The sequence below is a fragment of the Halichoerus grypus genome, chromosome 1 (assembly GCF_964656455.1).
Source record: "Halichoerus grypus chromosome 1, mHalGry1.hap1.1, whole genome shotgun sequence".
NCBI lineage: Eukaryota > Metazoa > Chordata > Mammalia > Carnivora > Phocidae > Halichoerus > Halichoerus grypus.
In genome coordinates this window covers 124,011,838-124,027,242 of record NC_135712.1, presented here as the reverse complement: position 1 = coordinate 124,027,242, position 15,405 = coordinate 124,011,838, and the positions used below count along the sequence as shown (strand labels likewise).

General features: G+C 48.1%; 1 protein-coding gene across 2 annotated transcripts in view; it reads left to right on the top strand.

Annotated features, from left to right (window-relative positions):
• EPHB1 (EPH receptor B1) overlaps window positions 1-13,567 on the top strand; it is a 504,178-nt gene extending 490,611 nt beyond the window's left edge. For both annotated transcript variants that reach the window (XM_078071630.1, XM_078071629.1), the window contains exons 13-16: window positions 783-932; window positions 7,219-7,412; window positions 9,286-9,441; window positions 12,749-13,567. In XM_078071630.1, the coding sequence (XP_077927756.1) occupies window positions 783-932; window positions 7,219-7,412; window positions 9,286-9,441; window positions 12,749-12,857 (609 nt within the window). In that variant the 3' untranslated portion in view covers window positions 12,858-13,567. The remainder of the gene's footprint in view (window positions 1-782; window positions 933-7,218; window positions 7,413-9,285; window positions 9,442-12,748) is intronic.
• Window positions 13,568-15,405: the final 1,838 nt, after the last annotated feature.

The window sequence follows — 15,405 nt, the reverse complement described above, 5'->3', positions numbered from 1 at the left end:
CCAAGCAGAGAGGCAAGTTGGAAACATCCAGTATGCGGTTGGAGGGCAAGAAGGAGAAGCAGACATAGGAGCGAAAAGTGTATCTCCAACCTCCGAATATCAACCTCCACTGAAAGGCAGGAAGGTAGCCAGGGCTTACAGAGACCTGAGCACTGGGCTGTTCAACCCAGTGCAGCCCAGGGCTGTCCACAAGCTGCAGGGTGAGGAAAATCCTTCCCCCCTACAGGTGGAACACGAGGAAAATGGGACAGGGGGCAGCACAGTGTGATCTTGTAGTAGGAGGCCCCCAGGAAGGACTACCTATCAGTTTCTTCCTTTTATTTGCTTTGCTTCCCCCGACTCAATGTTGTGAGCGTTACGACGTTGCGGAACAAAGATGGCTGTAACTCACATCTCATGGCTCACATGGCCAGTCTTGGGTAGTACGGAGTTGCATGTTGGGGAGCATGTAGGACATTTCCACTCCCTTCCCCCCCCCCCACAGCAACATTAGGATCAGCGTGCAGGGAACTGGGGACCAATGAAGCTTCAGTACAGCCGTTGCCTCACGGGTGGTGTGCCCACATATGGTGTGAGAGCAGCACGGGCCACACAGATCCTCCTCGAGCCCCTGTACACGGGTGCGTAATGGAGGCTTGCGGTGCAGCACGGGCTATCCTGGCTGCCCTGGTTCACGAGCCTTGAGGGCGGAGGAGTGGAAGGGACGTGCATGCCGAGTTCATTTTCTCCTGCCTTCAACTACAAACCTGACAGTTGGGCTGACCAGCTTCTCTGTCTTCCAGGGAGGGAAGATCCCCGTGAGATGGACAGCTCCAGAGGCCATTGCCTACCGCAAGTTCACGTCTGCCAGCGATGTCTGGAGCTACGGCATTGTCATGTGGGAAGTCATGTCATTCGGAGAGAGACCCTACTGGGATATGTCCAACCAAGACGTGAGTGTCAGCAGTACCCGGTCAGCACAAACCCCAGCCGAGTGTTCCCACAGGCAGTGGCAGGCCAGCCCCTCCTGTCTGGTGTCAGCTCAGGGCCTCACAACCTGAACTGGAGGTGTCTGGGCAGGGGGTACAAGGACCCCCTTGGCACCAGTGTTTGAGCTAATCAAAGAGTCCAGCATGGAAATGCGATAATCCCAATACTCCTAAGAGCCCGTAAAAGTGCCTGGGCCAACCCAGGAGCCCCGGGGCTGGTGCTGAATGGCTGTGGGCCATGAACTAGAGCAGGCCAAATAAAGCAGGAGATTCGGCCCTGCTTCAGAGCGCACAGCCTGTGTGTTGTCCCGCTGTGCAGGACAGAGTGGGGAGCGGTGTTGTCTGCCCTGACAGATATCCTGCCTTGAGCCCGTTGCGGCTTCTATGTAGCTCACACCTCTCAGCTTTAAAGAGAGGAATCGTAAAGGGCCCTTCTTTCCTGAGAATCTACTCTTTGGGGGTCTCTGTCACCTATCAGCAAAGGAGCTGAGCAGGCTTCCCAAAGCTGGTCAGATTCAGATGGCCCACAGGAGTGGGACCCTGTCTGAGTGGAGGTGATCAGCACCCCTCCAGGCTGCCCTCCAAGGACAGAGGCGGGCAAGGAAGGAGAAGGGCTGTCTGAGATGCTTTAAGCAGAGGTGTTCCAGATGGGACCCTTTGCTTCATAACCACTAAAAGGTGAGGGACACTTTTGAGGATGATTTGCTTTGTTAAGGCCCCAAATGAAAGTCGTGTCTGGATTTCCACACCACCTTTGATCCTGGGCTGTTCCCCTGGACCATTCTACTTTTGTATTTTCAATACATGCCCTCCCCCTGGAGCTGAGAGGATTGCAAAGCCTGCATTCCTCTGTTCCGCTTACTCTGCCCATCTCCTTGGGGGCAGTTATTACATTTCCCAACCTAGTGGCAAGAAGAGGCAGGGCCATCCCCAGTCCAGATCTGCTCCACTGGGCAACCAGCTGCACCATACCCACCTCCATGCTTGGGTGGCTCTAAGCTACGGTTAACTTGAGAAATCTGGCCTCAGTAAGCCCTCTATCCAGCCCGAGGTCTAGAGCCAAGGCAGGTGCCCAGAAGATTGGGAAACGTCGTGGTCTGGAGCTCAGGAAAGCTTTCCCAATGGGAGTGTGGGGAGGGGCTGGGCTCCCGCTGTGGTAGTGCACCCTGCTCCCATGGGCGCAGCGGCGTCAGCCCGGGGCAGGTGAAATGTCTGCATCATTAACCAGGTCCCATGGTCATGTGAGGCGTCTGGGTCCCCTCTCATCTATGATTACCCACGCCTTGCTTCCGCCCCTGGAGCATGTCAAAGCCAAAAGTGTCAGAATGGATGCCGAGGCTGCGTTCACGAAATCAACTCCCCCCTCCCACCCCCCGCCCCGGGTTGCATCCAGACTGTCAGCTAGAGGAGTCATAAATGGGATCCAGAAACATGGAGGCCCTTTCCTGAGACTTTAATCCTATTAAGAATAATTCAGCACACATAGAATGGATTATGAAACTGTCTGACAGGAGAGATTTGACATTCAAGATCTCAGCGAAGGAATTCACCTAGGCTGAAAACAAATGGAATTTCCAATACCAGACTTCCAGAATTCCCAAATCATTCATTCAGCAAACACTCATCGCCACTAGCCATTGTGCTCGCCGCTTCTGTTCCGGGGTGTCCACAGTCCAGCGGCGCATATACCCGGCCGTGGGACCATTTGGGAGGGGGAGGTAAGGAAGGCTTTCCAGATATTCGACGCTTGAGCTGGGTCTCAAAGGGAAGCAGAACATGTGCAAAGCAGCAGTTTATTCCAATTTTGTCTTATTTCTCCCACACGAAGCCCCTAAGCATTGCCCTGAGTGCAGTTCTGCTCCCGGTGGAAGGTGGGGGTGGCTTTCGCCCCCTGGGAAAAGGCCCGGCCTGGGAGAGAGCCAGGAGGGGTTGGGGCAGTCCAGGCTGCAGCCCCACTCGTCAGAAACCACGGAGGTGGTGGCAGTAACAGATTCTACAGATGACAATTGAAAAGCTTTAAGAAAGGGAATTGCAGAGGCAAGTCGGAGTGCTGGTAATTGGGCTTCTGGAGCCCAGGAAGGTCTTTGAACATGTACAGAGAGTTTGTCAGCCAGAGAGAGAACTTGGAAGTTCTGCTGCTTGGATCTGATTGACAGAGATAATGAGAGTGGCAGTGTCTGTGGAGAGGAGCTGCGGTTTTACTGAAACATCAGAGCTCAACTTAACCCCCTCTTGCCCTGGTTCCTCCACGACTCTGAGCTTCTCCACTTCACTCTCCCCTGTGGAAGGTGCGGCAGGTGCTGCCAGACTCACCATTGGGAAAGATGTGTCTGGGGGCCGCCAGCAGCCCACTGAGGACTGGAGGGCCTGGGACGGGGCCCCGCTCATCTCCAGAGAAGCTCCAGTCACTTCCTCCGAGGCACTGGGGTCAGACCACCTGCCCCGTGCCCCAGCCAACCCCAGCCTTCTCCGGGTCCAAGGGAACAAAGGCGGCCCCTCCCCCTCCCTGCCCTGGCCCCCTAGGACCCAGGGCACTGGCCTGTGCTGGCCTTCAGAGGCCAAGAGAGTTGCTGCAGACCATTCCAAGTGAGCCAGCAGCCTGCTCTGCTCGGGTGACAGTCGCCTCACGTGGTCACAACCTGGCTCTCGCTTCTCTCTGGAGATACCATCTGATCTCGTTCTAATCGCCAGTGTTTTCAACAGCCATTTATCCCATCCTGTTACCAAGGAAAGGGACCCAGGACTCACTCCGATTTTCAAGTCTGCTCAGAAGGCCCAAGCTTGGGCCGTATCTTTCCATACAATTCAAACGTGGTTGTCACTGGTGTTTGGAGCCATCGGATGGCCAGATGGAAGGTGCTTCTCTGTGTCTCCTCCCTGTTTTCCACACCTGCTAGCAAGGCAGGCGTGACAGAGAATGATCCCCAAACCCACTAGAGGACCACAATTATTTTTTTTGAAATAATGTTTTAATTTGATTGTAAGTTATATACTCAGAAAAGTTGGAAAACACCCAGATCCTTAAAAAGAGTAAAATTCTCCAAAGGCACAGCACTTCAGTGAAAGACTTAAGCAGATAAATCAATTAATGACTTAGGTAATTTTTTCTTTGGAGTGGAGGGTAAAGGCTTTTTTTTTTTCAGTGTGCAAGAGGCCTCAATGCTTCCAGAATAGCAACCCAAGTAATAACAACAAAATTATCTAGAAGAAATAGCAAATGGCATAAAGTCCCATTTTGTAAACACAAGCATGGCTATCCTCTATCCTGGAAGGTTTTGAGAGATAGGGATCTGGCATTAATTAACCCCCCGCTATGTGCTTGGTGCTTCTCAAACCCTGTCTTCCTAGGCCTCCAAGTGACCAGCAGTAGAGACAAGTGTCCCTTTGCAGAGACATCGACTGTAGTAGATGTGGTAGGAACGACAGCCTCCATATGATGAAGAGATGCCTTCTACTGTTCATGTGTGTGGTGCTCAACATCACCTCACTGTGTCATGTCATCTTTTTAATAACCCCATCTGTGCAATTGCCAGAAGTCAAGTGACTCTCCCAAGGTTCTGGAGCAAATAAGAAGCGAAACTTGGATTTGAACCCAGGCCTCCAGTGTCTTTGCCCCTAGCTACAGTTCCATACTGTCACCAGCACCGTATGTGGGTCTGCCTCCTGGCTGACCTGCAGGGAGGAGGGATCAGTGGTTCTGATGTCCTCTTAAAAAGAAAGACAGTCTACCAAACAAACAGAGGAAATACAAAAGCAAATGCCAGGACAGTCTTCAACATGTCCAATGAGGTGGCATACAGAGGAGACAAGGGAAGTGTAGCTAAGTTGCATTTGATCCAGAGCTCACAGACAGAAGATCAGTGCATGCGCGGGTCCCCCAGGCTCGTGGTACTCTGCCCAGGAGTGCGTGGGTCACCGGGTCACACCATGGAGCTGTGCCCCTGCTGAAGGGCCCTGACTCCATTGCTCCTTCCTGTTATAGGCAGATGGGAGAGAAACCTGCCAGTAGGAATACGTACTATTTTGGGCTCTGGCCTCAAATAATTTGAGTGGAGATGCCAGCAGTTTAGGGGAACATGAGCTGCCCTGCACTGGAAGACTTTGGGGGCCCGTAACCCCATTAGAAATTGAATACCGACACCAGCCCCTCCTGCCAGTCCTACCTAGCTTGTCCTTAAGGAACCCAAAAAGAGCCATTCAGTGGATAATCCCACTTGCTTCCATAATGAGTAGGGACTCTGTGACAGGGCCCCTCAGTCTGGCTGCCTAGAAGGAGCTGGAAAAGGGTGCCAATTTATGAGCCAGTTGATGGGAAGGATGCCCGGCCACTCTTCTTCATGGATGACTTGGTTTAGCTCCATACCCCTGTTTGCTGCCACGAAGACATCAAACAGCTCCCAGGACTGTTGTCCAGGCTGAGATTACAATGCAGCCCCACAGAGGCCTAGGGAAAGTGGGCTTCAGGGTATTCCAAACTTAAAATCAGACACGCCTGCACTGTCTTCTCAATCCCAGTTTCCTAGCTGTGGGTCCTCAGGCAGGTTACTCCACTGTGTGCTTCTGCTTCCTCTTGGGGAAGATGGGCTGTAATGCCCTCTTAAGAGAAGAGCAGATAATTTGATTGACAAGAGTTTGGCAGAGGTAAAAATTTGTCAGTGGTGCAACATATTATTCAAAAGTTCCCAGTCACCGGTTTGTATAGAGTTCTAATATTGGTATGGTTTGTATGCTTGTTTGTTTTTCCACCACCTAGAATACAAGGAATAATACACCTTGATTATCTCTAATGACTTCAGGTCATATTATTTCATGCCCCACTTCATGTCCTATGTAATGGGCATAGAATTTGTAAAAATATAGACTGATTGAAAATATCAATTTCTGACGATCTACAAGGTAAAAAAAAAAAAGAATAATCAGTTGAAATGAATCTGACATTTTTTAAAGTAGAAGCAAAAACACCTGAAAATCCCTGAACTCCAAATTATTTCCTTTGTTGTTTAAGGTGCTTGAGCTGTTTATTTTAATATAAAATCAATGTATAATCATTATAGAAAATAAAAACACAAACAAGCAAAAAGAGAAACATAAAGTGCACTCATGTGTCTACCTGCCCAGAGGTAACCATCATTAACACCATGGTATATATCTTTCCAAGGTCTATTGTATGCATGGGTATAATTACTGTTTTTTGTTTTGTTTTGATTTTTGTTTTATACAAAAGCAGGTATTATACTATACCTGCAGTTATGAAGCTTGCTCTTTTACCTAATATTACAATATGAGTACATTTCCATTTCAATAGGTACATTTTTGCAACATCACTTCAAGGGCCTCATTGTATTCCAGGCCTTCCATTGTGTTAGGAGGGTACCACAGTAAATTCACATGTTTAGCACTGGGTGGTTTACAATTATTTTCGTGATGACGAAAAGCACAGAGGAGGCATAATTGATTTAAATGAATTGGAAATTAAGAAGTAAAGAGTAAAAAAAAAAAAACTCTTACAACATATGAAAAGCAGGCAAGAGTACTTAAAGATCCAGAAATCTTAACAAAATTCTCCCCTGGAGTATGTGCAAATTCCCAAAACCTGATTGGATAGATTCATTTTAGCTCACCTTGTTATTTTGACCATTGTCATTGTACTTAACCAATTTGTGTAGCCAAATTATCTACAACACAGTTCATGTTGCTGCAGGATGAAGATGAAGGCAAACAGTGCACGGGAAGCATCTAGAGGGGCCTTGACACGCAGTAGGCTCTCTATTAAATGCTGATTCCTTCCCTCTCTTAGCAGTGTAAGGACTAGGCCACCACAGGTTTTGGTGGGTATCCTTTAGAACTAACAAACTCACTAGGTTTCCCGCATGCCATTGCTCCATAGACCCCAGTGCCACCAGCTGCCAACAAGGCAGAAGGGGGCCCAATGTCCTCTTAAAGAGAGGAGAAGCTCAAGCCATTCCCCAGCTCACCCTTCAGTAAACACTCACAGAGATTCAGGGTGTGTCAGGCCTTGCTGCAGGTGCTGGGGACACGAAGGGACAGTAAGACATGGTCCCTACTTTCGAGGAGCCCACAGTCTAGGGGAAAAGGCCAAGGACATATATAACCCATTATGGTGAGACGTATATGAGCACAGACCTAGAGCGCCTGAGTCAGGGAGGCTCCATCCTCAGGGGCTAATCTGTGAATGACTGGCCGGTGTCCCTTCACCCCATCATAACTGTTCCCATGTGCGTCACTGCAGGTCATCAATGCCATTGAGCAGGACTACCGGCTACCCCCGCCCATGGACTGTCCAGCTTCCCTACACCAGCTCATGCTGGACTGTTGGCAGAAGGACCGTAACAGCCGGCCCCGCTTTGCAGAGATTGTCAACACCTTGGACAAGATGATCCGGAACCCGGCAAGTCTCAAGACTGTGGCAACCATCACCGCCGTGTGAGTCTTGTGGAACACGGTGCTTCCTAGGTGTGGGTGGTCGCATAGCCATGGGCAGGCCCAATAGCAAGGCTGCTAGCCTTTTGATCTATTGAGTGAGGTGGCTAAGCTTATCCACTAATGGAAGAAACGCCAAGATTTCTCCTTTCCTTTTTCTTTTCCACCTCTCTAAAATATTCCCCACTTCCAGCATGGGCTATGGACAGATATCAAGATACCCGTCTGGGTCTCCACCTTCTGCTGGTTTCAGATAGGCTGGACGCTGGGCTCTGTAATAATTGAGTGTATGTGATGGGCGTGGTAATGAGCCCCACCTCTGGGAGATCTTGTTTCCAGAAGGCACCCTTTATGTTAACCACACCAGGTAGAGCTGCAGACTTGGAACCTTGACCTACCTATTAGCAGGTAAAAGCCCTGATTGCTGTGGGACACAGACATACAAAGCCATTGGATTTGTTATGAGCAAATGCACAGAACAACTTTGGGCTCCTGTCAGCAACTGTCAGCTGTACATTACTCTCTACATTGCAGTATTAGCTGACTGACTAATTGATCTTTTCAACCGAAGTTTATTGAGTACTTATATGCTAAGCACAGTGCCCATTGCTGACAGTATAGAATGAACGAGATAGACATGATTCTGGCCCTCATGGAGCTTAGAATCATTTAGGAGGGGCAAACCCAGATGATCACCCAAAGAAATGCAAACTTGAGACCTTGATTGCTATTATGGCAGGGAGGTGTGCGGTGCTGGAGAACGTGGATACATACCTTACCTGGTATCAGGGATGCATCTCTGCTGAGTGTTCTTTCCAGTTGAGCGCTGAAGGGAGAGAATGCATGAACTGAAGGAAAGGAAGATAGGAGGAGAAGGACAGGTGTTCCAGGCCTAGGAACAGCATATGCAGAGCCTTGAGGGTGGGAAGGACAGGGCCAGTATGTTCAGAGTCCTGTCTGTGAGGGGACTGGGTCAGGGGTGAGGCGGGCAAGGTGGGCAAGGGCCAGACGCTCAGAGCCTGTAGGCCCAGCTAAGACTTCTGGGCTTGATTTTCAGAGGAGCGAGCACCCATTGAAGGGTTTGACATGAATTGGGGTTTTATGCACATGATACACCTGCATTTTTCAAAGAACACCAGGGTAGAGTGTGGACCTTATGTCAAGGGGAAGGAACATGCTTGAAGAAGACAGGCAGGAGAATATTGCAGCAATAATGACAGAGAAGATAGGGTCTTAAGTCAGAGTAATGGTGCAGAAAGAGGTGGATGAATTTAAGAGATTTTGGAGGTCAAATCTTTAATTCTTGGTGAAAGACTGGGCATGGGTGTTGAGGGTTGAGGGATACGTCAAGGTGGCACCCCACTTTGTGGGTTGGGTAGCAAGGTGTCTGCTTTGAGAATGTGCCAGAGAAGGTCAGTGGAGGGCTGATCTGTTTCATTTATTTCAATTAGCTGAGGATAGAACCAGGAAAAAAAAAAAATGTTACCAATAGATTTGGGAAGGTTATAGTGAACTTTATATATTTTTAAAAGAACCATATCTTTGGATGGTGAAGCTCTTCGATTCCAGTTTACAAAGGAGATACGGGCCTTCTCTTCCCTCCAGACTGCATGCTGCGTCAGTCTCCCTGTCTGGGCCGGGTGATGAGTGACAGAGCCCATAGGCAGGGGTACTGGCCACCTCGCCTCCAGAATTCTTTATGGAAAGAAGGGTCAGGGCAGGGCTCCCATGTAATCCGCATCCTGTCAGGAAGGAATCTTCATCCTGCATGAAGTCTGCTGTCCGCCCAGAGTGTGGCTCTGTCCACACACCTCAGCAGCTGTGGGCTCACCTGCTCCTCTCTCTCTCTCTCTTTCTCTCTCTCTCTCTCTCACAGGCCTTCCCAGCCCCTGCTAGACCGCTCCATTCCAGACTTCACGGCCTTTACCACCGTGGATGACTGGCTCAGTGCCATCAAAATGGTCCAGTATAGGGACAGCTTCCTCACCGCCGGCTTCACCTCCCTCCAGCTGGTCACCCAGATGACATCAGAGTAAGTGGGGGGAACAGCCTCCTTGCCGCCTGTGGGTGGGAAGGATCAGGGTCCTTCCCTGCTGTGGCTCATGGTACCAGTCTTGATCTCTGGCCTCACCCCCAGAGCTCCACTTCTGTATAGAACCAGGCCTGGTGGGGAAGTGCCATGGAAAGATGGAAGGGTCGGGTGGCAAGGCTGAGATTCATCCTGACCCCAAATGAGCGCTCTTCCAAGTTGCAGCCATATGTCATTTGCCTAATCATCAAGAATCTCTCCTCCATGTAAGTTTTTAAACTTAACCCATCAAAAAGAGCATCCCGATGGAAAGAACACAGGCAGCCAGCACTTTAAGCAACATAGCAGAGGTGCTGCACTGATTCAGCAACAATCCCAGGCGTGGGGGGGCTTGGGTCTGTACTTAGATAGTGCTGGTGAGTAAGCAGACTTTTCCATCCCCCACCAATTATTTACCAGTCTGCAACTCCCACAGGAGGATGGAGGAATACGAAAACTAAAATTATTCAAATACGATGAGAGCCAGAAAGGGTCTTAAACATCCATTAGTCCATCATTTCCCCAAGAATGTTCTGAGCAGCACCCGTTCTGGGAAATGTTAATAGGTTCTCCTTGGAAAAAGTGTCCCCCTGTCAAATAAATTTGGGAAATACTGCACACTTTATCACCCTTTTGGAGATTTGCTACACATATTAGCATTGTAAAGGCCACGAGAAATCCTGAAAGAAAGAAACCCACTGAAAATTCTTAAATGCCGTGGATCCGTATTTTGGAGGGGTAGGGTTTTGCTGCACGGTAGTTTGGGAAATAATTATCTAGTTCTGTCCCTTCCATTCAGCAGATTCAAAAAGGAGGTGAGTTAGTGCCGGAAGCTTCAGTGCTCACGAGTGGTAAAGTGGGGGCTAAAGCCTTCTTTCCTGAAGGCCACTTCCATCTCCTCTTACCAGTCTGCCCCGGGGGCACAGCATGCCCATACTTTGTGACACCCTGGAGTGATCTAGGAATCTTTAAAAAAATACCGATGCCTGACTTCCACTCCTAGATCTTCTGGTTTAATTGGTAGGAGCTGAGACCTGGGCATCGGGATGTTTAAAACTCCCCAGGTGATTCTCAGGTGCAGCCAAGGCTGGGAACCACTGGACTGAAGTTGGCAAGGGTCGAATTTTGAGTATACACACCCAGCTAGAGAGGACCTCACCGGCCACCTGGCCCACAACGTGTATGGACAATATGGGGGTTGGTGGCCTGTGACACACGTTTCCCAGGTTAGAGGATTGGTCAGTCCTCCAGGCAAACACTTACAGATCACCTGTTATGTCTCGGTCACCGTGCTAGGTGCTGGGATTTCCTCCTGCGGTGGGCCAGTTGCTGGGTCCCTGGGGAGAGGGGTGGTCCCATCCAGACCCAGCATCAGAACCCCAGAGAAACAGCTTCTGTCCCAGACTACTGCTTTGCAGTCAGTCTTCCCGGAGTCCCACTCTACCTCTCTGAGGTTGATTCTTGCCAGAAATGATGGAACCTCCACTTTCTCCAGGGAGATGGCTTGAATGTGCATCTAGCCTAGGATCCGTGAAACATCAGAATTCATTTTTTAAATGTGGGTTCATTTTTCTGTTGATGCCTAAAAAAGGCAGTCCCTGCCACTATGAATTATTGTCAGGCATCACCAAAAACAAACACACACACACAAAAAAGCAGCAGCACTTACCAGTGGAAAACCAGGTTCCCCATCTTGCAGAGCTGACGTGGATGTCCTAGACGATTGGAGAGCCTGGATTCAGGGGCTGAAGTGGGTGCTCATGCTGGTGGGGCTGCTCCTGCTTCCCCACTGTGATATGGCCGTCACCCCCTCATCCCCCACGACTGAAGGAATCAAATGGAGTGATTTCCTCAGTCTGGAAAAGGAAAAATTAAGGGATTTAGTTCAAAGTAAAAAAATGTCCACACACTATTGGAACAATTTAGTTTGTTTCTTGAGAGATAAAAGATGGAAAAAGAACATGAGCAACGAAATAAAATAGATTGCAGGACAATTTGTGAATTTGAAATTCAAGCATGCGTCTCAGAAGTGTTGGCTGAAAAGACATGGACAATTTGACAATCTGAGCCAGCTGCAGCCCTGAGGGGGTTGGCCACCAGCTGAAAAGAAGGGTTGAGGGGAGCACAGGAGCCTCCTCGTGGGGAGTCATCTGCTATGCTAGGGACAGGGGCATTTGAAGGGGGATAAAGTCAGGACCTTAGAAGAGTTCTGAGAGCAGCCCTACAAGGGTGGCTAAGAACCAGGTAGTCTTGAATTCGAACCCAGCTCCACCACTAGTTATCTGTTTTGTGATCTTGAGCATGTTACTTAACTTCTCTGAGCCCTACTTGCTTTGTCCATAAATGAGCAAATAATAATAGTACCCATCTCATTGGTTTGTGGTGAGAGGTTAATGGAATAGTGCAAGCAAAGCACTTAGCCTATTACCTGCCTACAGGATGCACACAAGAAACAATTACTGTTAAATTATTATTATTGACTTTGAGTGGTTTGTCAAAATTCACGAAATGCTTCTTAGGTATAAATGAGATAGTATATGGCACATGAGAAGTACTCAAGCAATGCTATATATTATTATTATTAACTAGGAAAAGATGCATGGGTCTCCCCAAAATTAAATATAAGCCATGAACTTGATCGTTAAGACTCACAGCTTAAAGATGAACCCAACTCAAACCCTTATTCTAAACATAGTACTTGAATTCCTGCTTGGGCAGATATTTAAAAGTTATTTTGAGATCACCCTTCTTAAAAATTCATGACATTAAAATTCAAACAGAGGCAGAAAATGGAAACTCAGGGGAAAAACATCAGAAAACCCAGCAAACCCCACATCTTTTCAATCTCAGTGGGTGATCACTAATTTAGGCAGAAAGCTCCACAGCATAACTAAAGCCCCATATAGTGTGTGCTTGGAGTGTGTAAAAAAACAACACAGAGGAAAGTTCCAGTCCACCTAGGGTCGGGGACACAAGGAAGGGGCTGCTTCAGAACCCATAGATGAAGAACAAGACACAACACTTCCAGGACTGTATAAGTTGGAGGGGCCATTGGGGACTAAGGCCACTGCATGAAGCAAGTGAGATTGAGCAAAAAAATATCTAGGTAGGCGCTTGCCAAAGACTTGGGTAAACTTGAGTCTTGGATTTTAAACACTTTCATTTGTCTACCCAGCTATATCAAGAGCTTGCCTTCTGTGATGAGTTTTGATCCATGAAAAGCTGCCCTAACACTAAAGTGCCTTTTTTTGTGTGGCTTTCTCCCCCCTAGAGACCTCCTGAGAATAGGGGTCACCTTGGCAGGTCATCAGAAGAAGATCCTGAACAGCATTCATTCTATGAGGGTCCAGATGAGTCAGTCACCAACGGCAGTGGCATGAGAACTCTCATTTTCTGGGGGGAGGAGAGGAAGGAAAAGGACCAGTCTCAAGAGGGAATCAGAGGTTGACCACTGTGGAATGTTCTGGAAAGATTGGCTTCTCGGCTGAGAAATGCATTACATCAGTGAAGAAGAAACTGGACCTGTTCTCAATAGGCAACCTTCATTTCTCAGTGACAGAGCATGTTTCAGATGCTGTGGGAAACCAAATCTATGATCATAAAAATACGAAAAGGTGATGTTCAACAGAAGTGAAGACAAAACGGTATGCATCGGGGGAACCAAGAGTAAGCTCGGCTCCCACCCTCGGGGCACTGGAGTCACCCATCCACAGGAAGAAAGGGAAGGAGGTAGAGGGAAGAAACAGGCAGTTTTCCATTTTCTTCCTCACCAATGACATTCTTTTCTTTTCTCCTTTTGTACTCCTCCCCACGAGCCCTCTCCCTCTCCCACATCCATTTCCCTTTGCTCATGACTCGTGTAGGGAAGTTCCTTCAAACAAACCCCAGCTCCTGAGTCTCCAGATGTCGTTCTGTCAGTTGCCAAAGGACTTTGCTGACCACTGCATGGGGGATCCAACCAATTCAATTAATGTCTTCATATTGAAGAAGAGATGTACCTTCAATTGAAAACCTTGTTTTTCTTTTGTTTGCATTTTCTGCAAAAAGGAAAAAGAAACCACAAATTGGAAAAAAAAAAAAAAAAGAAAAACCTGTTTCTGTGTGCAGGAGCACACACATGTATGTCTGTGTTCTAAAATGACTGTGCTTGTTCGTAACAGATGCAAACAAGAAAGAAGAACCGGGAAGTCTCTGCCCCCGGAAAATCCAAAGGGGCTGGAACGTGTTGTTGGTTTGGTGTTCTGGTTGGCCCAGTTGGCCTATGGGCTCAATGGGGAGAGAGGGCAGGGAGAAAAATAAAATGAAAGGGGGAAAAAACTCTCAGGAGCTTGCAAATTCAGACAGGAAACAGGTGAGTGGTTTGAATTGGAGGCAGTGTGGGCCATTCTAGAATGATACTGACTGATTAATTATTCTTGGTAACATCTGAAGAGAAGGAGAAGGAAAGTGTTTCTTGGAGAATGTTCTTCCACATCCCTGGAATCTGCAATTCAAGAGATGGCAAGGGAGAATTCTTCTTACCTGATCTGTGGACTGGCTTAAGCCGTGTGGCATCCGAGGAATGTTTCAAATGTGTCTGTGTTTCTCTGCATTCCTTCTTGTACCTCATTGTTCAATTCGCTTTTGTAAATTCCACTTAACATTTAAATATTTTTAATTTCTCCTTTTCTCTTAATCTCCTTGCTAATTTTATCTGTCTAATTAAAATGAGCAGAAGCATGTCTGGGTTTACATAGAATGGTGTCAGAGTGTGTGTTCTCAGACCCTAGTGGGTCCATCCCCGAGTTACAGGAGAATCCTTAACAGTTGTCATTCTTCCCCTCATATGGGAGGGAAGGAATACATCCCAGACCTTGTGACTCCCAAGGAGCAGAATATATTAGAATCGCTCTCACTGATGTGACCCAAAGGAAGAACTGAATAAATATGAGGCTCTGAAGCCTCAGATGTGCAGCTTACGAAGTCACTGGCAGATAAATATAAACAGTCACCAATAATAGACTATCAGCCCTGATTTCAGTTTGCATACTGCATTTGAGAAGTTCATATCCAGGCCAGTTTTGTAAAAGCCACGACAGCCTATTTTAGACTGCTGGCTTGTGGTATGTCTGTGAACACGCAGTTGGATGGGAGGGTGGGAGGCAGGAAAAGAAGCCACAGTCCCCATGTAGCTTACTGAATGCAAATTTAAGGTGAGATGAGCCTTTTCCCCTAGTCCTAGGTAACACACGGTACTGGGGGAGGTCTCACCTTCTGAAGCCCCTTCAGAGAGGCTCATGGGCCTAGGGGTACAGCTCTCATGCAGGCGAGCCCCATCTTAATGCATCACCCTTGTGCTTAACCCCTGGGGGACAAGAGGAGATGGACAGAACTGTCTCAGCAGATTTGCATATGGTTGCAAAGGGCCCCCACCCAGCCGTGTAGCAGGTAGAAGAGAAAACTTCCCCTTGCCAATTCTGTGCACAATTTGCTAATTACCCCAAAGACCTCAATCCATGAAGTGTCTTACAAGTCTAGGCAGTTCGGCTAATCTACTCTTAATTTTCCACAGGAATGAATTTAACTTGTCACCAGATTTCTCAGGCAGCATCCTTAACCTGAAATCCTCACTGTTCCTTCACTAATGCCCGCCCACCTTCTGACTGTCAACAAAGCAAGGTCAAGGTGAAGGTCGTGTCACGCCCTTGGGTTTGGTTTCACTGTAGGATCCTACAAAGGCGACAGAGAGTGTGAGAGGGAGAGAATCCTATAGCACGGGGTCAATCCTTAACCTTTCCGGGCCTCTGTTGCCTCTTGTGTTTAATCCGATAGTAGTAACAACCTTTGATGAGGCCTAACACTCCTGAGCGAGTTCTCTCTGCCAAGCGCAGTGTAAGTTCTTCACATCTATTAACTCTCTTCCTCACAAGCATCTTATAAAGTAGTAGC